Source organism: Spermophilus citellus, assembly GCF_964194105.1.
Source record: "Spermophilus citellus genome assembly, chromosome: 3".
Taxonomy (NCBI): Eukaryota; Metazoa; Chordata; class Mammalia; order Rodentia; family Sciuridae; genus Spermophilus; species Spermophilus citellus.
This window is the reverse complement of record NC_138184.1, coordinates 20629655-20656604: the sequence shown is the minus strand read 5'-3', so window position 1 is coordinate 20656604 and position 26950 is coordinate 20629655. Positions and strand designations below refer to the sequence as shown.

General features: G+C 34.7%; 1 protein-coding gene across 1 annotated transcript in view; it reads left to right on the top strand.

Moving 5' to 3' along the window:
* The window catches only part of TOPAZ1 (testis and ovary specific TOPAZ 1), a gene marked incomplete at both ends in the record, with an annotated part of 69662 nt that overhangs the window by 35233 nt on the left and 7479 nt on the right, over positions 1-26950 (top strand). The window contains 5 exons of the mRNA XM_081283223.1: positions 4574-4640; positions 7802-7976; positions 8592-8692; positions 10728-10893; positions 24565-24729. Coding sequence (XP_081139349.1) covers positions 4574-4640; positions 7802-7976; positions 8592-8692; positions 10728-10893; positions 24565-24729 — 674 coding nt within the window. The remainder of the gene's footprint in view (positions 1-4573; positions 4641-7801; positions 7977-8591; positions 8693-10727; positions 10894-24564; positions 24730-26950) is intronic.

The window sequence follows — 26950 nt, the reverse complement described above, 5'->3', positions numbered from 1 at the left end:
TACTGAAGAAATTTATATTTTAAAAGCTGCTGTAGAAGATATCCAAAGGGCCAGAGAATTCTATCAGTTAAAGAAGAATCAACGTGAATTTATACATCCCCCCCAAAAAAAATACCAGCATATTTTTGAAGCCAGTGTTACCCAGATAACACAACAAGAGTATGAAGGAGAGAGTGGAATGAATCTCATGAGCTTACATGCAAAAATTCTCAGAAAAAAATAACGCATCAAATGCAGAAATACAAAAGAATTATACAATATGACTAAGTAGCTATTCTAATACTGCAAAGATAGTTTAATGTATCAACAGCAGCATGAAAAAAGTCATGTTAATACAGAAAAGCGTTTGACAAAATTCATCTGTGCTTGACCAAAAATACTTAGCAAAATTAGGAATAAAGGAATTTCTTGATAAAGGACATCTGAAGAGATCTGAAGCAGACATAACTTAGTTGAAAGATTGGATGCTTTTCTTCTAAGACTGGGAACAAGACAAGGATGCCTGCTCATACCACTCTTGCATAGTAAAGCAAGAGTCAGAACAAAAGGCATACTGATTGGAAGTGAAGAAATAAAGCTTCATATTTGTAGTTGGCATTATAGTTTATATATATATATATATATATATATATATATATATATATATATATGCCAAGAACTCTTCAAAAACAATCCTGAGACTTAACAAGGACAGCAAGATTGCAAAATAAAGATCAGCTCACAAAATCAGACATGTTTCTATATAATAGCAATGAACTGAGGAAATAAAAATTTAAAATGGCATCATTTATTGATGGCTCCTAAAAATGAAATGTCTGTAGGTAAGAATCTAATAGAACACATACTGGACTTCTATGCTGGAAATTAGAAAATGTTGATGAAAGAGACCAGAAGAGATTAAACAGACATACTATGCTTATGAAGTGTAAGACTGAACATAATAAAAATGTCATTTCTACAAAATTTCATCCATTTGTTTAATGCAATTCCTTTTGGAATCATAGCAGGATTTTTCTAAAGTGTATATGCAAAGCTAAAAGAACTAGAGTAGCTGGAACAACTTTTGAAAGAGAATTCTGAAGTGAGTATTCACTCGACCTGATTAAAACTTACTGTATGGCTACAATAATGAACACAGTGTGGTTTGAGTAGAATTAGTTTGAAATTTTTCTGTTTATAACTTTGAAGACCATTTTTACACATTTTGTGTGATTTGTCTGCTCTCCCCCCCCCTTTTTATTGGGTTATTCCTTAAAGAATTTAACATAAATATTAGGCCCTTGTCTATAGCATACATTGCCATTTTTTTCCCAGTTTGTCAGTTGTCTTTTGACTTTGGTGGTTTTTGCCATGCCATGCAAAAACTTCTATTTTTATACAACCAAATATATCCTTTTTAAAAATTGCCCCAGTTTTGAGTCAAGATAATTTTTGTTGCTTCTGTATATCAAATCATAATTTCCCTACCCCAGGGTTTTAGAGGAAGTCAACCATGTTTTTTTCTATTGTGATGTCATTTTTAAAGTTAGATTTCTTATCTATTTAGAGTTTGTGTATTGTGAGATACCTAATTTTATCATTTCTAAATGGTCATTCAACTTTTCCAGTAATGTTTATTTTTTAAAAAAAAATTTTATTTCCAGTAACTTGGGGTACCACTTTTATCATGTGCTAAATTGAACATGTATTTGGGTCTGTTTCTATACTTTATTATATTCCACTGGACTGTTTGTCCATGCCCTAGTACTACACTATTTTAATTACAGAGGCTTTAATAGTTTTAGTAGCGATAATTCTTTCATTATTTTACTTTTCCAGTGTTTTCCTGGCTCTTCCTATATTTATATTTTTCTATGTATTTATTTCCTACTTCCTAACTTATAGTAGTTGTTGGTATTTTTATCCTAATTGTATTAAATTTATGAATGAACTTGGGAAAACTGACATCTGAGCAATTATATCATATTCAAGAATAGGGATTGTTTTCAGAATGTTAGTCAGCTTTGCATTACTGTGACAAATACCTGAGAAAAATTTTTTAAGAAGGAAATATTAGTTTGGGCTCATGTTATCAGAGGTTTTCATTTGTGGTCTGCCAGCTCCATTACTTTGGGTCTAAGGTGAGGCAGAACATCATAGTGGAAGGGAATGGTAAAGGGAAGATGCTCAGTTCATGACATCTGGGAAGAAGAGGGTGGGGAAGGGCCTGGATAAAATATAAACCATTCTAGTGACTGACTTCCTCCAACTCAGTCCATTAGTCTGTTCATCTATGAATGGACTGATCCACTGATGAAGTCAGAGCCCTGATGATCCAGTTACTTCTTGAAAGCCCCACCTCTGAACACATGAGCCTTTGGGAAACATTCCGAATCCAAACCATAACATCCAAATTTTGTATCTTTCAGGAGTGCTTTATAATTTTCCTCATGTATGTATTTTAATATTTTTGGTGCTATAAGTGAAATTTTCTGTAAATCCCTTTTTTTTTTTTTTTGGTGGAAAAGGTACTGATTTTTGTTTGCAAATTTTATATTCTGTTTTACTCTGAGGTTAGAGTTGGTCTTATTCTGGACTCTGAGATTTACCAGGTATACAATCGTATCATCTGCAAATAGAGATAATTTGACTTGTTAACCATTAAGCCTTTAAATGATTCATTTGATTGCATTGGCTCATCCCTTTAGTACAGATTGAATAATAGTGGATAGAGTTGATATCCTTGCATTGTTCCTGATTTTGGTGGAAATGCCTCTAGAATTCTTATTAAATATGACACTGGCTTCCAGACTAAGGTATATATATTTAATTTTTTTTTTTTTTAAATACCAGAGATTGAACCCAGCTGCACAGCCGCTGAGCCACATCCCCAGCCCATTTTTATTTTTTTGAGACAGGGTCTTGGTAAGTTGCTGAGGCTGGGTTTGAAATTGTAATTCTCCTGCCTCAACCTCCAGAGCTGCTGAGATTGTAGGCATATGCCACCATGCCCTGCTATGTTTAATGATTTTGAAGAAGCATTCCTCAATTTCCTGCATTCTTAAGTGTTTTTGTCATAAATTGTCAAATTTTTTCAAAGGCTTTTTCAGTACTTATGGAGTTAATCATGATTTTTATTTTAGTCTTTTACTATTGTATATGATACTTATGGATTTTCTAAGGTTGCATTTAGAAAATTCCCTTCTGTCTTAGTGTATTATTTTCTTAATGTGGGCTTGAAATCTCATCAACATTTTATTTCCTCTCATGATCTTTTTTTGTTTCGTTTTGGTATGAGCTATATCACTAGCCATTCTTATTTTACATTTTGAAATAGGGTCTTGCCAAATTCCTGAGTCTACTCTCAAAACTTGTTATCCTCTTGCCTCAGCCTCTCAAGTCACTAAGATTACAGGTGTGTGCTTCCATGCTTGGCTATGATTGATACTGTTTTTTAGAATTGTTTGTTTGTTTTTCTGTCTGTTGAATTGGTTGACCTTTGCTTATTTATTTTTAATAAATAAGATATTTATTTATTATATTATACTGAGGATCAAACCCAGTGCCTCACACATGCTAGGCAAGCGCTGTACCACTGAGCCACAACCCCAGCCTTTATCTGTTGAATTTGGATATAAGTGTTATGTTTGCTTCCTAAAAGTAACTGGGAAGTTGTTCCTTTTTAACACTCTGGAATAATTCATAGAGCATTAGGACTAATTATGAAAATAAACCCCAAAGTTGGGTATTCTACAGAACTCCTCTTTCTTCTTTTCAGTTGCCAAAGGTTGCTTATTTTTCTTTCCCCAAAACTATGCATTTCAAATGTTGCTTTCTTTAAAATCACACCGAATTTTAGGTTCTTTCCCTGTGTGGTCTGTGTTCTCATCTACTCAGGTGCTTTTGTTTTGTTTTCATTTGCATGACTTAGTATGGATTTAGTCTTGGCCTTCATTTTTGGTGGAGGGGGGTGTGTCAGTACAGGGAGCGCTTAACCACTGAGCTACATCCTCAGCCCTTTGATTGTTGAGATAGGATCATACGAAGTTGCTTAGGGCCTCACTAAATTGCCTATGCTAGCCTCAAACTTGCAATCCTCCTGCCTCAGCCTCCCAAATCCCTGGGATTACAGGCATGTGCCACTATGATGTTGGTATTTTTTAATCAATATCAGGACCTTCTAGTACATCTTTTCTCATTTCTTCCTCCAGGTTTTGTTTGCTTCCTTTGTTTTTCCTTTGATCTGTCTTTGCTTGCCACAGATCCTTATTGAGCAGTGAGGGCAAGGTAGGAGCAAAAGAGATCATGTGCTGGGAGTTGATCTTTTTTTTTTTTTTTTTTCTGTTTTTATTCAGTTATTTTGAAGTGTGGGCATTCTGGTAGGCTGAAAATACAGTTTCACATGAAATTTATTTTTTCCTTCGTATTGTTGCCTATGGTTTAAGGAGTTGTCCTTTTATTCAACTCTAAATATTTTTATGACAAACTTTATGCATTCATTTTTCTCATCTATCTTAATATAAACTATGAATAATTAGCAATAGTGACTTTTGGGGGGGTGAATGTAAGTATAATTAACCTTTTTCTATTAAAGGTTACAGAAGAGGCAATTTAAAAAGAACTGGAAGTATGATTTAGATTCAGCCTTGAATGAAATAGAGGTATGACATTTTTATATTTTCATTTATTTTACTTTTTTTTTTTTTTCAGTACTGGGATTGAACCCAGGGCCTCACACATGCTAGGCAAATACTGTACCACTGAGCTGCATCCCCAGCCCTGTAACATTTATTTTTAAAATAAATTGCTGGGATCTCTGAAAATCAGTAACAACAAAAAATGTTGGAATAAACCCCACTTTAGGAAGTTTTAGAAATGTGGCTATTGGAGAAAATCTTCAAGGAAGAGAACTTTGATTTTGTTTACACAAGTTAATATTTTGAAATTGCAGACATTCTAATTTATTGAGTTGTGAACTATTCTAAAAATATTCAGTTGCAAAATTATGTTAAGGTAAAATAATAATCCAAGTTTAGTCTTTAATTTTTGTGGCTAAGCAGACTCATAGTGTCACAGATGGCTATAGTATGTGAAATGACAAGAGTAATTTAGGATCATACTGAGCTCTCCAAGAGTGTGGAAAATAAAAAGTAGAGGACATTCAGGATGATCTTACTTTTTAATATCAGTTTTCTGTTCCTCTAGTAATTATTAGTATACTCTTCATTAGTATCTTTACATCCATAAAGCAACTTTTTTGATTTGGAAAATTATTTCTGATTTTATAACAATAGTAGGAATATAGTAAATTTACTAAAATTTGATTTGTAACCCCTTTTGTAGAATTGTATCCCAAAATGATATGTAGGCCCCAAGTTATAAATGGCTAAGTAATAGTAAAATGCAGTCTCCAAAAGTAATAAAATTGCATATTACTGTGGAGATGACTTACATCATGCTAGTCACCATCTGCTTTATATAAAATTCATCTCTCCACTGCCCAGTTAAGGTTTGGAAATAATATTATTAAGTTCCTTAAGAACTAGGTGATTAAAACATATGTATGGGGCTGGGGATGTGGCTCAAGCGGTAGCGCGCTCGCCTGGCATGCGTGCGGCCCAGGTTCGATCCTCAGCACCACATACAAACAAAGATGTTGTGTCTGCCGAATACTAAAAAATAAATATTAAAATAAAATTCTCTCTCTCTCCATCTCTCTCACTCTCTCTTTAAAAAAAAAAAAAAACATGTATGTTGCTATCTGGAAGGCATGGAGGCTTTTCAGTAGTCAGAAAAGTAAAGCTATGATCAGTTACATTAGAATCTCTGGGGGGTGACTTCTGGGCATTAGGTTTTGTTTTGTTTTTGTTTTTAATTTGTCCAGTGAATTGAAAATGCCCCTGTAAAGCAAGCAATGCCAATAATTGTGGATATATTTAAAAAGCACTCAGTAGATAATTTGATAACTGATAGCATAAGACCCTTACTGTTTCTCCATTTCTAAAATGTATGTTTTGGACAGCTTGGAGAATGAGATAGGAAATCATTAAGATGAAAAACTATGAAGGCTTTTCTCAAAGCTAAAACCATTTCAAGATTTAAACATACTCTAGGCTATGGTCTCCTCAGAATCTAACCTTCCCTCTAAATATGTGTTTTTGGAAAAATAATTCTTTGTTGCTATTTGAATTATATTTTCTCAAAAGTCATAAGAAAAAAATGACTTGACTCTGGATGTACATTTTTCAAGGAATAGAAATATCCCTTATATAGAAATATCCCTTGATTTGGATCTTGCTCCTATATGAGAATAGATTGATGATTTCTTCAATACCAGGGTGTGTCAAGTCTCCTCAGAGAATAGCCTTTCTCAAAAAAAGGGGTCTAAATGGCCATGCAGATTCATATTGATTGTTAGATTTCAGTTCTCTTAAAGCCATGTCTCCCTTCAGATGTGTTCTCTGTCACACACCTGCTAGCCTTATCTGTTGTTCCCTTGTTGGTTCTCTCCCCACTGAATGACTGCATTTTGTGAGATGTTTTTATCAGGAAGGATCTCTCCCTGGGGACTCTGGCAGTATTAGGCTAACATTCTCCTTAGAGCTAGTCACCAGTCATCATGGCCATTGGATGGAATGCTCTGATTACTTAGGTCTGGATCATGAATATACCCTAGATGAGAATAGTCAATACATTCAAATCATGGGGATTAAGACCTGCTTGAGGGGAGAGTAATTGAGATATTGTGCTCAAGGAAAGAAACATGTAGAGTAGGTAAAAACAAAAAAGATGAGTAAAATCTCAGAGAGTTTCCCTATTTTCCATTTTCGTAAACCTCATCAAGGTCATAATCTTTAGGAATGATTCATGGATTGCTCTTTTTCCCTACTCTCCACACACAGATATGTGCAGAGGCAGAGCTGGGCAGCTTGAGGAAGCCTTGCAGGTTACAAGGGGGTGGAGGTCAAACCTAAAATAAAGGTATATTTGTGGCATTCCTGGCAGGCAGGACCATCTACCTTGTTTCTCATCCCGGTGCCCTATTTCTTTCCTCTATTTTACTGACTTTGATAAATAAATAAATGTATGAATAATTGAACATGTGTCTGGGACCACATTATTTATTCCCTACATATTCATGTAGCCTTCCTCCTCTAAGGAGCAAATTTTCGAAATATAAGAGCTAAAGAACTGAGAACTATCAGCTCAAGATCCAGAGAAAAGAAAACAAGGGTTTTGAAAAATGTGCTTAATGAGTTAATTTACAAAAGCCTGAAACAGTTTTAAAATGCTCATTTGAAAAAGTGAAGTTTTGATAGTTCACTCGGGAAGTCATCTAACACTCCTGATCAAGTTTTTGGCAGAGGTTTTATTCACAGGGCTATTTATAATAGCAGAAAATTGTAAATAACTTAAATGCCCAACATTGAAGAACAAATAACATGTAAACCTGCTCAAAAGTATATTCTGTACCATTGAAAATAATGTTAACAATAAATTTGTGATGATATAGAAAACATCAATGTAAATGAAAAGAAAGATGGAACATGAACTTCAGGCATGTAGAAAGTAAATGTTCTTGCTGGAAGAAAAAGAAAAAAAACCTTACATTTTAAAAGATGGAAAGGATCATTCCAGAATGTGTTTTTTAAAAAGTTACCACAGTTTTATTGATGTGATATTCATTATTAAGTTTATAACATTTGCAGAGATTGTTTTATTAATCTTTGTATAAAATCTAATGCCTATGTGTGCCTGGCCCATAATATGTTTGCATAGTTTTCATTTTGTTCTTCTGTTTTGTTTTTAATAATTTTGATAGAATTGTAAAGAAAAAGGTGACTGGACCAAATTGGGAAATTTATACATTAGCGTAAAAATGGGCTGTGAAAAATTTGCAGATTTCCAGAAATTTTGTACTTGTATTGCTGAAACACTCACAAAAGACTGTAAAGAAGAAAGACCAGGTGTTCCTTTTTGTGAATTTGCTGAAACAGGTAAAATATCTCTGTATTGTTCTGAACATTATGAGAAAGGTGCAGTGATATGAGGATAAAGCTTTTTTAATATTTTTCATGTTAAGGATAAGTTAATGTTGCAGGTTTCATATGAATTTTTCTATCTGCTTGTTAAGTTATATTATAATGGTATAAAGGCAAGAACTGGTGTTTTAGTATCAGATTTTTTAAAATTCTGCTTAGTTGTATCAGATGTTTTATATTCTTATTTTTCTTTATAGTGGCTAAATTATTGCTAGAAAATCTCACTGGAGCACCTGAATTTTTGAAACACTGAAGTAGTTACCATCTTTACTATTGTAAGGCAACAAAAGTCATAACTGAATTTTGTTCATTTGCGTGTTTGTTTTTTTAGTGTGAATACTTTGTTACTACAGTTTTTATCTGGGGTTAGTAACTTTGTAAAAAGCCAGATCATAAAGTTTTAGGCTTTGCACACACCATGTATGATATCACACAGTTCTCTTTACTTTTTAAAATAAAAACTATTGTTAGCTCACAAGCTTCAGTAGTATCAGTTTCATGTTAATTTGCCTTTTCCATCATTTTAAATAATTGTTTCATTTTCTTCCATATTCCTACCTTGTGTTTCAGTTAGCAAAGATCCACAAAATAGTGAAGTAGATAAAACTTTGCTGGGAAGAATTGGAATCAGTGCTATGTACTTCTATCACAAGCTGTTGCAGTGGTCCAAGGTACTTCATTAAATGTTTGTTTTCATTCTGAATAGGGATAGTTTAAAAAATATGAATAGAATAAAGGTTAACCTTGAAATTAAGAATTTGCTAATAGTCATTACAGGCAACAGAATGGAACCCACACTAATAAGTTAATTGTTAAATGATAACACTAAGTAAATGTGAAAAGGGGATGACATGAGACTGAATACTACATAGAATTTCATTATAGGTAAGACTTAAGAGGCTGTGCTAAATCATTTATATGAAGCAATTTTCTGTTTATAATTTTTTTGGCCAACTCAGTGTCAGTAGCATTATAATTCTGGAAGAGTTCAAGGTACCTTTGTTAACAAAAATTCCTTTAAAATTAACAAAATTCCTTTAAAAAACACCTCTTAAAATGCTCTAGAACACTGTATACCCTGTATCTTGGTGTCGTAACTTTTCAAGGCTTAGCTTACCAAGTAAATGGACTAGTGATCAAGACCATATTGTATTTCTCTTCTTTAGATTTCCCTGAGGTGGTGAGCAGAGTTATAGACTCAATAAAGTCCAAGTAGTGGGCAAGAAAATTCAAAATAGAAAGTGCTAAGGAATGGAGTTGATAAAGTAGAGTTATTGAAAGTGTGGTAACTATTGAATTAATTAACTTACCTTTTGTTACCTGTTACTTTTTTAAAAGAGGTCATTTTATAATTGAATATTTGTTCAATAATATTTAAGTATATTATCACTTGTATACACAAAAAAATTCATGAATTTAGAAAAAAATTAACTCAAAATGGTGGTACAGAAGATCTCCAGGAGATTGAACACGTATGTGGCAGGCCTAGGGTGGGCAGGATGTACCCTGTCCCTGCTTTCTCAAACTGTCATAGTTTTCACTTAGACCAGAAGAACTACTAAAGAAGACACTTTCTGAAAACTTTTTTTGCGGAAAATTCAAGAGTATATTTTTATTTCTTGGGTTATTATTTCTTAAGACATCAAGATGTCAGTGAATTTTTGTTAATTAAAAATGTTTACCTTATTTAGAAAAATTATCACCTTATTTAGTATGAAGCCTATTTATTTTAATGAAGCCTATTCCTTTTTTAACAAAGCAATAAATGGCCTGGAGATATCACTTAGTGTCAGAGTATACAGTTAGTATGCTTAATGTTAGTATGCTCAAGGTCCTTTTTCAGTTCCCAGCATCACAGGAAAAATGTTGAAATTAAGCTAAATTTATCCTGAAAAAAAGTATTAACTTATTCAGTCAAATTGAATAAGTTAGTAAGCATTAGTTAGTAAGCATCTAAATATAAAAACAAGTGTTGCAAAATTGTACCTGCAGCCTGCTTTCGTGGAGCCCCCAAGCTAAAAATGTTTTTCTCATTTTTAAAAGTTAAAAAGGACCATCAAAAAGAATGTACAACAGACCAAATGTGTTCTGCAAAGCCTAATATATTTACTTTGTAGCTGTTTACAAGAAAGTTTTCTAGCTGCTGGTATAAAATAATAATGTATGTTCACTTCCTAATATCCAAAATGAAGACAGTTTTATTGTAGAATATGTGAATTTTTTTATTGAATTGAGGACTTTTTTCTGCTAACAGTTTTATCCTTTTCCCCCCACTATCACTCTTTATCTAAATTTGATAACAAAATATCTTCCTTTATATTCTCTCTCCCTGTCAGACTGGTCAACAAAACAGAAGTAAAACCATATAATCAGTAGTTTTCCAAGGAAAGCATGAAATCCTTTCAAATGAGATTTTGAGAGGAAGCATATATAAAACAGTAGAAAGGAAAACCACTGATAAAGGGGGTGCCCAGTGGTAGTAAGAGGGTAGGTAATATGACAAAGGCCTGCTTATTCCACTTCCCTTTCCATCTTTAGGGCTCAGCAGGAAGGGGCTTCCAGAATTAGTCTTGGAGCAGTTTGGCAACCATCAGTCTAGGATGATAAATCAAAATGGATAATTGCCTTCTGCATGATTACCATTGACTTTGTATCTCTCTAATACTATAATTGATACTCAATTAGTGTTCTTTATTTTCACTCTAGGGAAGGAAGGTCTTAGATAAATTATATGAATTAAAAATACATTTTACAAGTTTAAAAGGACTTACAGGGCCTGAGAAGTTAGCACCAAGATGTCAGATTGTGAATATTGCAGCAGAAATTTTTCTAAAAAGTGGAAGCCTAGATGGTGCCATTTGGGTATTAAGGGGTAAGTTCTCATATGCCACAAACATAAAATAATTGTTAAATTTGTTAAATTCTTATCTGTCGTTGCTTTAAGTTGATACTGAACTTTGGGTGATAGTTTAGTCCAGATACTAGTGAACATGTGTATAGAAAAAGAGTGGTTGTGGTACACACTGAAAGGAGAAAGTGGACTTGGTTGTCAAGAGGAAATTTTATGAGCCTTAGCTGATTTACAAGCTAGTACTGGCTGTGGCCTAAGCACCATACTAAATGTTTATGTGGATTATCTCAGTTAATCTTCATAGAGTTTAGAACTATTACAGTTTGTATTCTATACATTTAAAATGTTAGCAGAGATATTAAGCAGCTGACCCAAAATGACATAACAAGGAAGGAACAGACAGAAATTCAAACCCAGACAGTCCAGCTTCAGAGTCCAGGCTTCAGCTGCTATGTGAAATGATGACTGCAGTCAATGTAAACTCTGTCTTCACAAGTATAAGCAAAGGTGACTATAAACGAAGATGCTTATTTTCCCTATAAGGCAGTCCATTTAGCAGAAATTACAATTAAATTAAGCCAGCAGAAGCAACTAAAGTTACTTTGTAAGATAAATAAAAATTCACAGAGCACAATAGTGTCCCTACATGGTAGGCAGTAATGGCTCTGGCTAATTGGACCATCAGGCAGATTTGATAAAGTAGGGTAAAAATAAAGACAATATAAGAGTCTGTTTAGATAGGAAGATAGAATGGATATGAATAAAGCAAATGGATTACTAATATATGCTATCAAAAACATATGCTAGCACCCATGCCTAGTATGCTAGTACACACGTACACATGATCCTTTATATTTGTTCAGTACTGAGAAATTATAGTATGTAGAGGTTGTAAATAAGACTACATGATCAGAAGCTCATTGGAAAAGGTTTTCTCCAACTTAACAGCCAGAAAGGTTTCCTAAGTGGGAATAACTGAGATATAGAAACAGAATTAGTGAAATGCAAGTCTGCACACAGTTTCCCTTTTTTTTTTTTTTTTTTTTTTTTTTTTTTTTTTTTTTTTAAGAGATGTGGCAAGAAATGAGAAGGGTAAATAGTTGATAAAATGGGCTTGGGTAAAATCTTGTTATAGGAAACTTCTTCCTAAACATTTCTGGCAAAACTATTCTTTCTTAAATTAGAAAATGAGAGAATTTATGGTAGCAATGTGGAGTGGTCTCTGGAGATATTTGTAAATTTTGATGTTTCAACTTTGATTATCTTTTAGGTTTTATCAATTATCAACATAGTATTCTCTTTCACGATGGCAGTTTCCCTGGAAAGTAATTTCTATTAGTAAAATTTTATTTTCTCAAAAGAAGGCACTATGGAAGTATGGTCGGTTGTCCTTAGATTTTTTTTTTTTTTTAAATTCTTAAAAGGGTTTTTTGGTTGGTTTGTTTAGTACCATGGAATGAACCTAAGCTTGGTAAGCTGAGCAACATCCCCCCCTCTTTTTTTTTTTTTTTTCCCAGAGAGAGGGTCATGCTAAGTTGCTAAGGCTGGCTTTGAACTTGTGATCCTCCTGTGTCAGCCTCCCAAGCCTCTAGAATTGCAGGTGTATGCCACTGCACCCTGCTTAAAAGGGTCCTGTAGTGAACTGGTCTTTCTATAGAAAGAAAATACAAATGAATCAATCTTACTTGTAATAAGTGAAGTTAATCTCTCATTAAATAAATATACATTAAAATTACAAAACACTATTTTGAACCTGTCATGCTGTCAAAGTTTAATGGTACATTTTTCATGAGAGTTTGAAGAAATGGATATTCAGAGACATTATCTTGAGGGGCTTTTTAGCAACATACCTGCCAAAAGTTAAAAATGCATATTTCCTTTCACTTATTTTTTTAAGAGAGAATTTTTTAAATATTTTTTTTTAAGTTTTCAGCAGACACAACATCTTTGTTTGTATGTGGTACTGAGGATCAAACCCCGGGCCGCTCGCATGCCAGGCAAGCACGCTACCGCTTGAGACACATCCCCAGCCCCTCTTTTCACTTATTGACTCTATTTCTAGGAATTTGTCCTGCAAACACATTTATGCCAGTATAAAAGGGTATGCATTGTAAGTCTGGAATCTTCCGTTACACAAAAATAACAAAAGATTCCAGATAGCTTAAATGTCCATTAATGGAGTGCCAGTTAATTAAACTGTATTATAGCCATATGCTAGAATAGAATGAGGCAGATCCATAGGTAGTCATTTGGAATGATCTCAAAGATCTATTGCCAAGTGAAAAAATAAATACGTAGAAAAGTACATGCTACCATTATTGTAAAAAATGATACTAAAATGGATGCCTAAACATATTTGCATATATACTCTTAAAATATTTTTAGAAGGATGCACCAAAAAATGGTAATTATGGTTGCCTCCAGGATGAGGAATTGAGTGCTTTCAGGACAAGAGATGAGAGGCACATTATCTTTTCACATGTTTTTTAAAAATCTATCTTTGTTTTTTTTAAAAAAATCTATCTTTGTTACCTGCTAAGATTCCTTTTTCCTTTTTAAAAAAATCTATCTTTGTTACCTGCTAAGATTCTTAAAAGGTGTAAATACATACATTAATCAAGGTTGAGAAATGGAGAATATTTTACACATTGTTGGTTTGGTGGATGGTAGATTTGATGGTGAGACAGATTCTATTGTTTTAACTTCATTTTACCATTTTAAACTTTTTCTCAGCACTAGTACTTTTTATCCTGGCAAAGGAGCAACAGATTCCTACCATGTCTTCTCCCAATACCAGCATAAAATAAAGTCTTAAAACAATCTTATAATCATGGTCCAGAGTTTGAAAAATAAGTATCTTAATTCTTTGTAATTCAAATTTTGTAAAAAGTTAAGACACTTATTGAGAAACTGCCTTTTGAATTTTAATTTTATTGCCTTTATAAGGAATATGTTACTATATGTAATATGATTTTCATATTTCATATGTAATATGAAATTAGAGTGGAAGCAAAACTGATGATTAAAATCCCTTAGTCACTCAGAAATAATTATTATCCACGTTAGTGTTACTTTACAGACTTTCATAGCCTACATTTTTTTTTCCAGGCAGTCTTTATAAAAAGGGCTTCTTTGGTTTTCCATCTTATAGATGGATGGGTGTATCTAATATATTTCCATATTTCTATTATAGATGATGATCCCTGCTAAACATCACTGCTAAATCTTTTTTTTTTCCTTAAGATAAATTCTGATGGAATCACTGTAGTAAAGGATAAGGGCATCATAAGGCTCTTCAGTAAATGTCAAATTTGCCCTTCTTGCTATTCAGATTTGCAGAATTGTTTTGGTTTCAGGAAGACTGCAGTGTTCCAAATTATGCAGACCCCTAATTTGGCTATTCAATATTTAAAAGATGGCTATACATACATTCCTGGTCTTATATCTGTGGGTAAATACAAAAGTCCTCTACATTTTAAATAAATATTATAGTAACTGTAGTCATCTTAACAGTGTGCGAAAATGTGAGTTATGCAACACCATTGCCAGCAGTGAGTATTCCATACTCCTTTGCTACTTTGGCAGGATAAATATGATATTCACAGCTTCACTTTTAATTTAGGCATTTAATTGACCATTAGAGAGAAATTTTCCCATTTGTTCTTTTTCTGTCAGTGGTCTGTTCATGAACTTGGTCTGTTTTCTGATATCTGTATTTTTCTTCATTGATTTGATAATATGAATATTCACTGTGTATCTAGCATTGTGCTGTCACTGTCATTTAATCAACACTACCTCCTTAAGATAGTGGTATCCCAAGATGAGGACACAGGTTCAGATTAATATCACACAGCAAGTAAGTTTGGAGTAGGAATTCCAGTTCACTGCCCTACATCACTCTTCTTATGATGACATTTTTGCTTACCTCATGTGTGTCCCATACCTTTTCAGATTATTGCACCCCCCCTCCCCCATTAATTAACCACTGTTATAAATGTTACCACTTTCATTTTTTTTTTTAAGTTATTTAAATTTGTGAGTCTTCCACCTGTGGCAGAACTTGACACAGAATAAATATTTAGTAAACATTAGTTGAGGTGGGTGCATGGACTTTTCTTAAGTATCTTTGTACCTTTCTAAGGAGGAAATAGCTGGAGGTTTTGAAAGTGCATATGTATGTGTTTTTGCTTTTTTTGTTGTTTTTTAGAAGTGTTAACTATTTTTTACTACAGAATTTAACATAAAGGTTTGCTCAAATACTTAGACTAGTGACTATGACTCCAGTACTAATATAAGCATATAAACATTTCTAATATTTATTAAGAAAAATGTGTTGTCCTCATTTTCAATCTCTGAATGGATCTCTTAGCACAAATCTTGTTAGGCTAAGCCAACTTCAGTCTGTTTTAATACAACAGTCTCTTTTATTTCTCCTGTATTTACTTATTAGACCTACTACCTTCTTTGTACTTTTCTGGTTGGTTGATTTGTTTATTGGTACTGAGGATTGAACCCAGATGCACTTCACACTGAATTACCACATCCCCAGTCCTTTCTTTCTTTCTTTCTTTTTTATTTATTTATTTATTTTTATACTGGAGATTGAACCCAGGGATGCTGAGACACATCCCCAGACCTTTTCTTATATTTTATTGGAGACAAGGTCTCGCCGAGTTGCTGAGATTAGCATTCAACTTGGAATCCTCCTGCCTCAGCCTCCCAAGTCACTAGGATTCCAGGCATGCACCACTGTACCAGCAGCTTTATAAATTATAATACACATAATATTAGTTCTGATAACATGGATAATATGTATGTCATACTTAGGAAATATCATGCTGCATAGTAATGCCCTTTTATATTGCAGTAGATTACATATTAAAGATATTAGACCTTGATCTGTTTGGTATTTATGCTTTTCTCAGCTTTTTATTTCCCTCCATGAAAACATTTGCTTTTTGCATATTTATTTTCTTTTTTTACCCAGTTTACATTTTTTTATACTTAACAAATTATCTTTTAAATTTTAATTTAAAATTTTGTTCTGTATAATGCTTTGGGAGTTCTTATTTGTCTGAGAATTCAGTCACCCATATGTTCTTCAAAATTTGGGGATTCTCTGTTGGTTTTAAATTTTGATGTGAGGTAGGAACCTAATTTTGTTTATTTCCCTACAGTGTTGTCCCAGTTCATCTTTTACTCACTTCTTTTTTTTTTTTTTTTTTTTTAAAGAGAGAGGGGGAGAGAGAGAGAGAGAGAATTTTTAATATTTATTTTTTAGTTCTCGGCGGACACAACATCTTTGTTGGTATGTGGTGCTGAGGATCGAACCCGGGCCGCACGCATGCCAGGCGAGCGCGCTACCGCTTGAGCCACATCCCCAGCCCCTTTTACTCACTTCTTTGAAGTGCCACTTTTATCATATTAAAATTTTGGATCTGCTTGGGTCTGTTTCTGTACTTTTCTCCCAGGGATCTCCATTTCGGTACTAGCACTGTACACTTATTTATTTATTATTTTTTGACTTTTTGAAATTTTAAACTTTTATTTATCTATTTATTCTAACTTGTTATACAAGCCAGAATGCATTTCAATTCATAGTACAAATATAGAGCACAGTTTTTCATGTCTCTGATTGTTCACAAAGTAGTCATACCATTCATGTTTTTATACATGTACTTAGGATAATAATGTCCATCTTATTCCACCATCTTTCCTCCCCCATTTCCCCTCTCTTCCCCTCCCCTTTGCCCTATCTAAAGTTCTTCCATTCTTCCTATGCTTCCCCCCCACACCCCCATTATGGATCTGCGTCCACATCAGAGAAAACATTCAGCCTTTGGTTTGAGGGGGATTGGCTTCCTTTACTTAGCATAATATTCTCCAACTTCATCCATTTACCCTGCAAATGCCATGATTTTATTCTCATAATGCTCAGTAATATTCCACTGTGTATACAGAACAGTTTCTTTATCCATTCATCTTCTGAAGGGCATCTAGGTTGGTTCCATGATTTAGCTATTGTGAATTGTGCTGCTGTAAACATTGATGTGGCTGCATCCCTGTAGTATGCTGTTTTTAAGTCCTTTGGGTATAAACTAAAGAGTGAGATAGCTGGGTCAAATGGTGGTTCCATTCCCAGTTTTCCAAGGAATCTCCATAATGCTTTCCATATTGGCTGCACCAATTTGCAGTCCCACCAGCAATGTATGAGGGTGCCTTTTCCCCATATCTTCGCCAACACCTATTGTTGTTTGTATCCTTAATAGGTGCCATTCTGACTGGAGTGAGATGAAATCTTAGTTTTGATTTGCATTTCTCTAATTGCTAGAGATGTTGAACATTTTTTCGTATATTTGTTGGTTGATAGTATATCATCTTCTGAGAAGTCTGTTCAGTTTCTTAGCCCATTTATTGATTGGGTTATTTGGGGTCTGGGGGTGTTAAGTTTTTTGAGCTCTTTATATATCCTAGAGACTAGTGCTCTATCAGATGTGCGTGTGGTAAAAATTTGCTCCCATTCTGTAGGAGCAGTTCTCTTCACCTCACTGATTTTTTTTTTTGCTTAGAAGAAGCTTTTCAGTTTGAATTTATCCCACTTATTGATTCTTGATTTTATTTCTTGCACTATAGGAGTCTTGATAGGGAAGTCGGGGCCTAATCTGACATAATGAAGATTTGGGCCTACTTTTTCTTCTATTAAGCACAGGGTCTCTGGTCTAATTCCTAGGTCCTTGATCCACTTTGAGTTGAGTTTTGTGCATGGTGAGAGATAGGGGCTTAATTTCATTTTGCTGCATATGGATTTCCAGTTTTCCCAGCACCATTCTTGAAAAGGCTATCCTTTCTCCAATATATTGAGATGATCATATGATTCTTATTTATAAGCCTATTAATGTGATGAATTACGTTTATTGATTTCCATATGTTGAACCAACTTTGCATCCCTGGGATGAACCCCACTTGATTGTGGTGCACCATCTTTTTGATATGTTTTTGTATTCAATTTGCCAGAATTTTATTGAGAAATTTTGCATCTATGTTCATTACAGAGATTGGTCTCAAGTTTTCTTTGTGTCTTTGTCTGGTTTTGGAATTGGGGTGATATTGGCCTCGTAGAATGAATCTAGAAGTGTTCCCTCTTCTTCTATTTCATGAAATAATTTGAGGAGTATTGGTAATAGTTCTTATTTGAAGGTCTTATAGAAGTATCCATCTGGTCCTGGGCTTTTCTTAATTGGTAGGCTTCTGATGGCATATTCTATTTCATTGCTTAAAAATGATCTGTTTAACTTGTGTGTATGTATGTATATGTGTGTGTATGTATATATATCATCCTGATTCTGTTTTGGCAAATCATATGATACTAGAAATTTGTAGTGCCTTCGATATTTTCTGTTTTATTGGTGTAAAATTTTTCAAAATAATTTCTTATTATCTTATGTATTTCTGTAGTGTCTGTTGTGATTTTTTCTTTTTCATCACGGATGTTAGTAATTTGAAATTTCTCTCTCCTTCTCTTTGTTAGCATGACTAAGGGTTTACCATTTTTATTTTTTCAAAGAACCAACTTTTTGTTTTGTAAGTTGTTTCAGTTGTTTCTTTTGTTTCAATTTCATTGATTTCAGCTGACTTTAATTATTTACATCATCTACTGCTTTTGGTGTTGATTTGTTCTTTTTCTAGGGCTTTGAGATGTAATGTTAGATCATTTATTTGTTGACTTTATTCTTTTTAAGGAATGAGCTCCCATGCACTAAATTTTCCTCTCTTAGCACTACCTTCATAGTATCCCAGAGATTTCGATATGTTGAATCAGTGTTCTCATTTACCTCTAAGAATTTTTTAATCTCCTCTTTAATGTCTTCTGTGATCCATTTGTTCATTCAATAGCATATTATTTAGTCTCCAGGTATTGGAGTAGTTTCTATTTTTTACTTTATCATTGATTTCTAATTTCATTCCATTATGATCTGATAGAATGCAGGGTAATATCTCTGCTTTTTTGTATTTGCTAAGAGATGCTTTGTGGCATAATAGTCTATTTTAGAGAAGGATCCATGTGCTGCTGAAAAGAAAGTGTATTCACTCATTGATGGATGAAATATTCTATATGTCTGTTAAGTCTAAGTTGTTGATTGTATTATTGTTCTATAGTTTATTTAGCTTTTGTTTGGAAGATCTATTCAGTGGTTAAAGAGGTATGTTAAAGTCACCCAGAATTATTGTGTTGTGGTCTATTTGACTCTTGAAATTGAGAGGAGTTTGTTTGAATGTAGATGCTCCATTGTTTGGGGGCATATATTGTTATGTCTTGTTGATGTATGTTTCCCTTGAGCAGTATGAAATGTCCTTTATCCTTTTTGATTAACTTTGGCTTGAAGTCTACTTTATTTGATATGAAGATGGAAACCTCTGCTTGTTTCTGCAGACCACATGAGTGGTATGATTTTTCCCAACTTTTCACCTTGAGTCTGTGGATGTCTTTTCCTGAATGAGATGAGTCTATTGAAGGCAGCATATTGTTAGGTCCTTTTTTTTTTTTTTTTAAACTTCCAGTTATGTCTTTTGATTGAGTTTAGGCCATTATTGAGACATGATTTGTATTCCTAGTCATTTTTGTTTATTTTGGTATTTAACTTGATTTGGTTTCTCCTTGACTGGTTTTTCCTTTAGTGTAATACCTCCTTTGATGATTTTCATTGTTGTTTTCATTTCCTCCTCATGGAATATTTTGCCAAGGGTGTTCTGTAGTGCAGGCTTTCTAGTTGTAAATTCTTATCATGGAAGGATTTTATTTTGTCATCAAATCTAAAGCTTAATTTTGCTGGAAATAAGATTCTGGGTTGGCATTCATTTTCTTTCAGAGCTTGGTATATGTTAATTCCAGGATTTTCTAGCTTTCAGGGTCTGGGTTGAGAAATCTGCAGAGATCTTAATTGGTTTCCTCATATGTAACCTGATTCCTTTCTCTTGTGGCTTTTAAAATTCTCTCATTATTTTAAATACTAGGCAATTTCATTATAATGTGCCTTGGTGTGGATCTGTTGTGATTTTGTACACCTGGTATCCTGTAAGCCTCTTGTATTTGGTTTCCTAATTCATTCTTCATGTTTGGAAATTTTTCTGCTAATATTGAATAGATTGTTCATTTCTTTGGTTTGGAATTCTGTGCCTTCCTATCCCAATAACTCTTAAATTTGGTCTTTTTATGTTATCCCATATTTCTTTTTTTTTTCTTTTTTTTTACTTTTTTTTATTTATTTTTTTATTTTATTGTTGGTTGTTCAAAACATTACATAGATCCCATATTTCTTGAATGTTCTTCTCATGGCCTCTTACCAGTTTGACTGTGTAAGCTACATTCTTTTCAGTATTATATATTTTGTATTCATTGTCTGAAGTCCTGTCTTCCAGTGGTCTAATCTGTTGGTAATGCTTTCTATTGAGCTTTTAATTTGGTTTATTATTTCTTTCATTTTGAGGATTTCTGTTTTCTTTTCAGAACCTCAATCTCCTTATTGAAGTTATCTTTTGCTTCCTGTATTTGCTTATGTAACCCTTCATCAAAATGATCTTTTGTTTCCTGTATTTGCTCTCTTATATCATCCTTTAACTCACAGAACATTTTAATTATTTACATCCTGAACTACTTCTCTGTCAATTCTTCTGCTGTGCTGGCCAATGTATTCTAATAATGTAGTGTCTTTGGGGCACTTTCTTCCCTTGTTTTTTCATGTTGTTCATGTGTCTTGCCTTCTAGCACTACAGATCCAAGGTATTAGTTTTTACCCTATAGGCTTATAGTGTCCCTTCAGGATTCCAGTATCTCTGGGGGAGAACAATATTAGTAGATCCCAATACAAATAATATACAGCCTTAAACCACATAGCTGCTATTAAGATGTTTACAGTTTTGTCACAATACACAGAAATGGTAAGTCAATTATTATCTACAATATAAACAGTAGGTTTTCAAAAGGGTCTACAGTTTCTGATGGTGGACAAAGAGAACCTGGGGTAAGGTGAGGGATGAGGTGTTAATGGAGTAGGAGGTGAGGATATAGAGTTATTAGATCTTAGGAAGCTTGAAAGAGTAATCTAAAGATGTTGGTTAGGGGGCTGGGGATGTGGCTCAAGCGGTAGCGCGCTCACCTGGCATGCGTGCGGCCCGGGTTCGATCCTCAGCACCACATACCAACAAAGATGTTGTGTCCGCCGAGAACTAAAAAATAAATATTAAAAATTCTCTCTCTCTCTCTCTCTCACTCTCTCTCCTCTCTCACTCTCTCTTTTTAAAAAAAAAAAAAGATGTTGGTTAGTAGCAGGAGAAAGAGAAAGTGATTTGGGGGAGAAAACTGGGAAGACCATAATAGAGTACAAAAAAACAAACAGAAATATTAAGAAAAATAAAAAATAGGAGGTAAAAGAATATACAACACAACTGTAATATACTATTCAGACATTCTAGTCCTCAGTAGAAAAAGTAGTTGGTTTCACAAATGTTGGGGATGTGAGGGCGAGAGAAGAGGAAGGGGGGGGGGGAATCTCAAAGGAAAATACAAAGATTGTTTCTGTTGGAGTTGCGTATCTTTCCTGTTTTCCTTATCCAAGTGGGGTTGTCTGTTGTTTGCTGTTATGTATCTCCACCCTCAGGATGGGTGGAAGAGTTGGTCTTGGGGGCAGAGTGCCTGGAGCTGGAGTATAGCACTTGCCGGTCCCCTGTGAGAGACTGCACCCCAAGGATCTCCTTTGGGGCCTGCTTGTGTGATGTGGGCACCTAGTCTTATCTCCTTATATTGCCTATAAACCTCACAATTCCTGGTCTCTAATTTATTAGTCTCCAAACTCTATCTCACTCACCCCTGCCCTTTCTATTTCCCAATCAGGAACCTCGCTCTGTAGGTCTTGTGGGCTGCGCTCTATGGGCTGTGCACCTGCCTGGGAGAGCTGTTTTGTATTGGGTGGTTCAAGACAAAGCTTTGTGAGCAAGGCTGTGTAGCCACAAGCACTGTGCTGGGTTAGTGGCTGCCTGGGAGGGGTGGGTGGGAGGGGAGTTGGGGGCAACAGATACCTTGCTGTTCCTTCTAGGCCCTAGCCAGTATCCCAAGCTGGGAGTTGCCCCAACTAAAGATGGCGACAAGGGTGTCCCAAGATGGAGGCAGATGCTTTCAGAGATTTGGGGGGAAGGGTGTCAGGTCGGGTTGGGCCAGTTGGTGGCACTGGGCAGCATGTTCAGAAATGCAACTCTGTGGTATGCAGTGTTGTGGCTGGCAGCTGTCCCCAGACTCTGTCCAGTGTCCCCAGGTGCAGGCCACTGCATGTAGGGGACTATGGCAGTAGTTGCAGTATCCCAAGATGGAGGCGATTGGGGGAGCCCCACATTGCTTGATGGGGGTCCACATGGGAACAGTAGTTGGGATTCCTTTGCGGGTGGGCAGCCAGGGGTCCTGCGTGGGAGCAGCTATTGGGGGGTCCTCTAGTAACTCACAGAGAAACAGTATTCCCACTACTTAAATCCCAGGTCATGGAGTGCAACAGAATGCAGCTTCCCTCTAACCTGCCATCTTGGATCCCCCTAGTATGATATGCAATTAGAATATGTAACGTCTATCTTTTTAGGCAAGACCACCCTCCTCTTTTAAACTATTCTTTATTATCCTCAAGGTTTATTCTTCTTAATTAATTTCAGAATTGCTGGATCAGGTTTTAATATAGTTCTATAGGAAATTTGATTAGGACTATAATAAGTGTACACATTAAGGTGAGAACAGATATCTTAGATATTCCCTCATCACAGTATTTACCATGGTAAAAGATGGTTATTTGATCACACTGACTAGCCTGAAAATTCATTTAGGGCAGAAATCATCTTAATAGTCTTTTTATATTCCCAGTGCCAGTATTCAAATGTACAAGTAATGACTGAATATGTATATATTGGAAGGTAAGAGGATAAAGAGTGACTATTATAAAAAAAAAAAAATGAACGCCTTTCACTCTGATTTGCATGTGTGTGTGGTGTTGGGAATCACACAAGATTGCGAATTTCCCAACTGTAGAATAGAGAAAAAACATGAAGATGAATTCAATAAAAACTATTATTGCTATAAAAATATTAAGCGTATTAGTGAACTTTTTATTAGGAGTTCTCATAAATATATCTACAGTGGTAGAGTGATAAACTAGGTGGATTAGTTAAATCAAAAGCTATTAATTTCCTAATTACTTCCGAATTACCAGTTGGTTGGTAGATTCAATATATGAAATAACTACCTTATTTAGAATTTTTAATATAGCTATAGAATTTGCTAAGGTTTTAAAATGAACCTAGTAAGGTATATTTTCAAACAATGTAACCATTATTATATCTTGATAAAGAATAAGTACTAAAGAAAAACACTGCAATTTTTTTTAATATTTTTTAGTTGCCGATGCACACCATACCTTTATTTATATGTGGTGCTGAGGATCGAACCCAGGGCCTCACACATGCTAGGCGAGCACTCTACCACTGAGCCACAACTCCAGCCCCAACATTGCAATTTTTTACATACATAGACTACTTTTTATAAGTGGGATATATCTACCTGATATATGACTAACAAAAACCAATTGAACTTGATCAAAATAAATTCTGTTTTATTTAGCAGTTTTACTTTTAAAGGGAATTATATTTACAGGTGATTTATACAGTCTTTGAAGATACCAAGTTCATCTTAATTTTTCTATTAAGTTTATTTAGTTTCTAGCATATTTTGGAGTAAATGGAGATATCTGAATTAATATTCATAAAGTATTTAGAATATTATCTGTCACAGTATCAGCCTGTTAAGTAAATCAGTAGTCAAAGGGGCTATAGTATGTTTAAAACAGGCTCCTGTTTGAAAGCTTGTGTGTGGTGTGTGTGTGTGCGTGCATGCGTGCGTGCGTGCGCGTGCAGATAGATATCAAATATTTCTTCATTCACCTTTTGTAGTCACTGTTCTGGGAAGGCAATGAGTGGGGAGGGGGGACAGAAAAATGTTACTTACATGTTATGCCCTGTTGCCTCATCATTGAGTCTTTGTGTGTAAAACTGAGTGAATTAGATAAATTATAGCAAATTGTTTTTATCAATCTAAGAATTAGAGCAGAAATTAAGGAACTGTAACATAAGGTAATTTTTTTCATTTTGTAAGCTGTGTGATGGATACATGAGCTCATTAAGCTTTTATATCATGTTAGATATTCTTTCATATCAAATATTTCACAGTAGAAATTGTTTTAAAAAAAAATAAATCGGGGGAGATGAGCTATTCCCCAAAAGGATCAAAAACTAATTGAATTAAGTATTCTTTATTGTAAAATTGTTAAACTTGGCCACACAAATGTTGTTAAACCAAATATTCATTATAAATTTAACATTATAAAATAAACATTAACTTAGAATTTATCACTGCCTAATACACTTAGATGAAGTATTAATTTTAAAATAAGCATAACAAAGTGACTTAGTTTGCATACTATTAGGCTGATGACCTCACTTATAACTTGTTTCTAAAATTTGAGCTATATTTATCTTTTCTCAGTATTCATGTCTTAGGTTTTGCTACTTTCTCCAAAAGATATTTTAAAACATTACTTGTGATTAAACTAAGGGTAATTTCCATGGTGTAAAATATTCTTTTTTTTTTTTTTTTTCTTTTGGAAGAATCGGAATGGGTAATCAACACACCTCTTTGGCCTTGTGATAGACTGGATGTGCTTAATCGACATAATTTGCTTTGTACAATTGCACATGAAATCTTAGCCAAGAGCCTTTACAGACAGACATTTGAAGTTTTGCAGAATCTACCAGGTTTTCAAAATTCTCAAGGTATGTTTTTGCAAAGTCTGCCTTAATTTCTTTTGCCCATCTGGTGTTTAACTGTTAATAAGAAACAATTCTACACCTGTTTTGGTTGAATTTTTATATTCCAGCATATTTTTTTAATGAAGTTGTTTTCTGTAAAATGTATTCTCTGCAAACTGAATACGCTTTCCTGATGGTCTCAGAAAATTAGAGATGCTTATCTTTGGGTTGTCAGCAGTTCCTAACACAAACATTTTCATCACTCCCTTTTCCCTGCCTCTTGTCATCTGTAAACAGTTTGCTTAAGTACTCCCAGCAAGCCTTGTATCTTAAAAAATTCATGGCAGTGGAATAATGAAGAATACTTTTCTCTTTTGACTTTATAAATATAAAGTTTAGTTTACATCACCTTGGAACATAGATAAATTTGAAATGAATGGAGGAAATGAAGCAGATGGCAAGTTTGAAGAAGGAATACCAGTGCTGGCAATGGTAGTACTATTTGTCTTTTTTCCCGCCTGCCATTTTAGGGCTTGAACCTAGAGATGCTCTACCACTGAGCTATATCCCATCCCTTTTTATTTATTTTGAAACAGGGTCTTACTAAGTTGCCCCCATGGCCTCAGACGATCCTCCTTCCTCAGCCTCCCAGATACCAGGGATTATAGGCATATACCACTGCACCTGTCTAAATAGTTCTCTTATTTTTTTTTATTGGTTGTTCACAACATTACAAAGCTCTTGACATATCATATTTCATACATTAGATTGAAGTGGGTTATGAACCCCCAATTTTACCCCAAATGCAGATTGCAGAATCACGTCGGTTACACATCCACAATTTTACATAATGCCCTATTAGTAATTGTTGTATTCTGCTACCTTTCCTATCCCCTACTATCCCCCCCTCCCCTCCCATCTTATATGTAATTTTGTATAGCAATGAGGGTCTCCCTTCATTTCCATGCAATTTCCCTTTTCTTTCCCTTTCCCTCCCATCTCATGTCTCTGTTTAATGTTACTCTTTTCTTCCTACTCTTCCTCCCTGCTCTGTTCATAGTTGCTCTCATTATATCAAAGAAGACATTTGGTATTTGTTTTTTAGGGATTGGCTAGCTTCACTAAGCATAATCTGCTCTAGTGCCATCCATTTCCCTGCAAATTCTATGATTTTGTCATTTTTTATTGCTGCATAGTACTCCATTGTGTATAGATGCCACATTTTTTTTATCCATTCATCTATTGAAGGGCATCTGGGTTGGTTCCACAGTCTAGCTATTGTGAATTGTGCTGCTATGAACATCGATGTGGCAGTATCCCTGTAGCATGCTCTTTTAAGGTCTTCAGGAAATAGTCCGAGAAGGGCAATAGCAGGGTCAAATGGTGGTTCCATTCCCATCTTTCCCAGGAATCTCCAAATTGCTTTCCAAATTGGCCGCACCAATTTGCAGTCCCACCAACAATGTACAAGTGTACCCTTTTCTCCACATCCTCGCCAGCACTTGTTGTTTGACTTCATAGTGGCTGCCAATCTTACTGGAGTGAGATGGTATCTTAGGGTGGTTTTGATTTGCATTTCTCTGACTGCTAGAGATGGTGAGCATTTTTTCATGTACTTGTTGATTGATTGTATGTCCTCCTCTGAGAAGTGTCTGTTCAGGTCCTTGAGCAAACAGATTTAGGTTGTTTACGACTCCCTATGCCTGCACGGCTGAAGAGGTCAGAGACTTGATCTCTCCGCGCCCGCCGCCATGTTGGAATCCTAAATAGTTCTCTTAAAGGTTAAAGCTCAAGTCATAGATGGATAGGAACAGGGAGTTCATGAGAAATCACTTTTGAGCCATGAGATGGGTTTATAGGATGATGAAAACATTAATTTAAGGACTCTCCTCAGTGCTTTTATCATTCTCTTTGAATCTTCATTTTCCCATGCATTCCTCAGAGATCCTGTATTACAATTAGCATTCCTATCTGTTGCTCCTTCTGGATAGTGAGCTCCTTCAAGAAGCTTTATCTTGGTATCCCTACTAATGGACTTTTAACATACAGTTGGGTCAGTAATAAAACAAAGTAACCATAAGGAGTTACAGATAGTTGTGCCAGATTTTTAGTAAACCCTAAATGGCAAGCTACAGGAGTTTCCATCTCTGAATAAGGGGTCACTGGAGGTTGAGGTTTAAGAAGGATGTAAAAAAAGTTGGTGTTAGGAAAATTCCTGTGGGAGGAATATTTAAGAAGAGGCTAA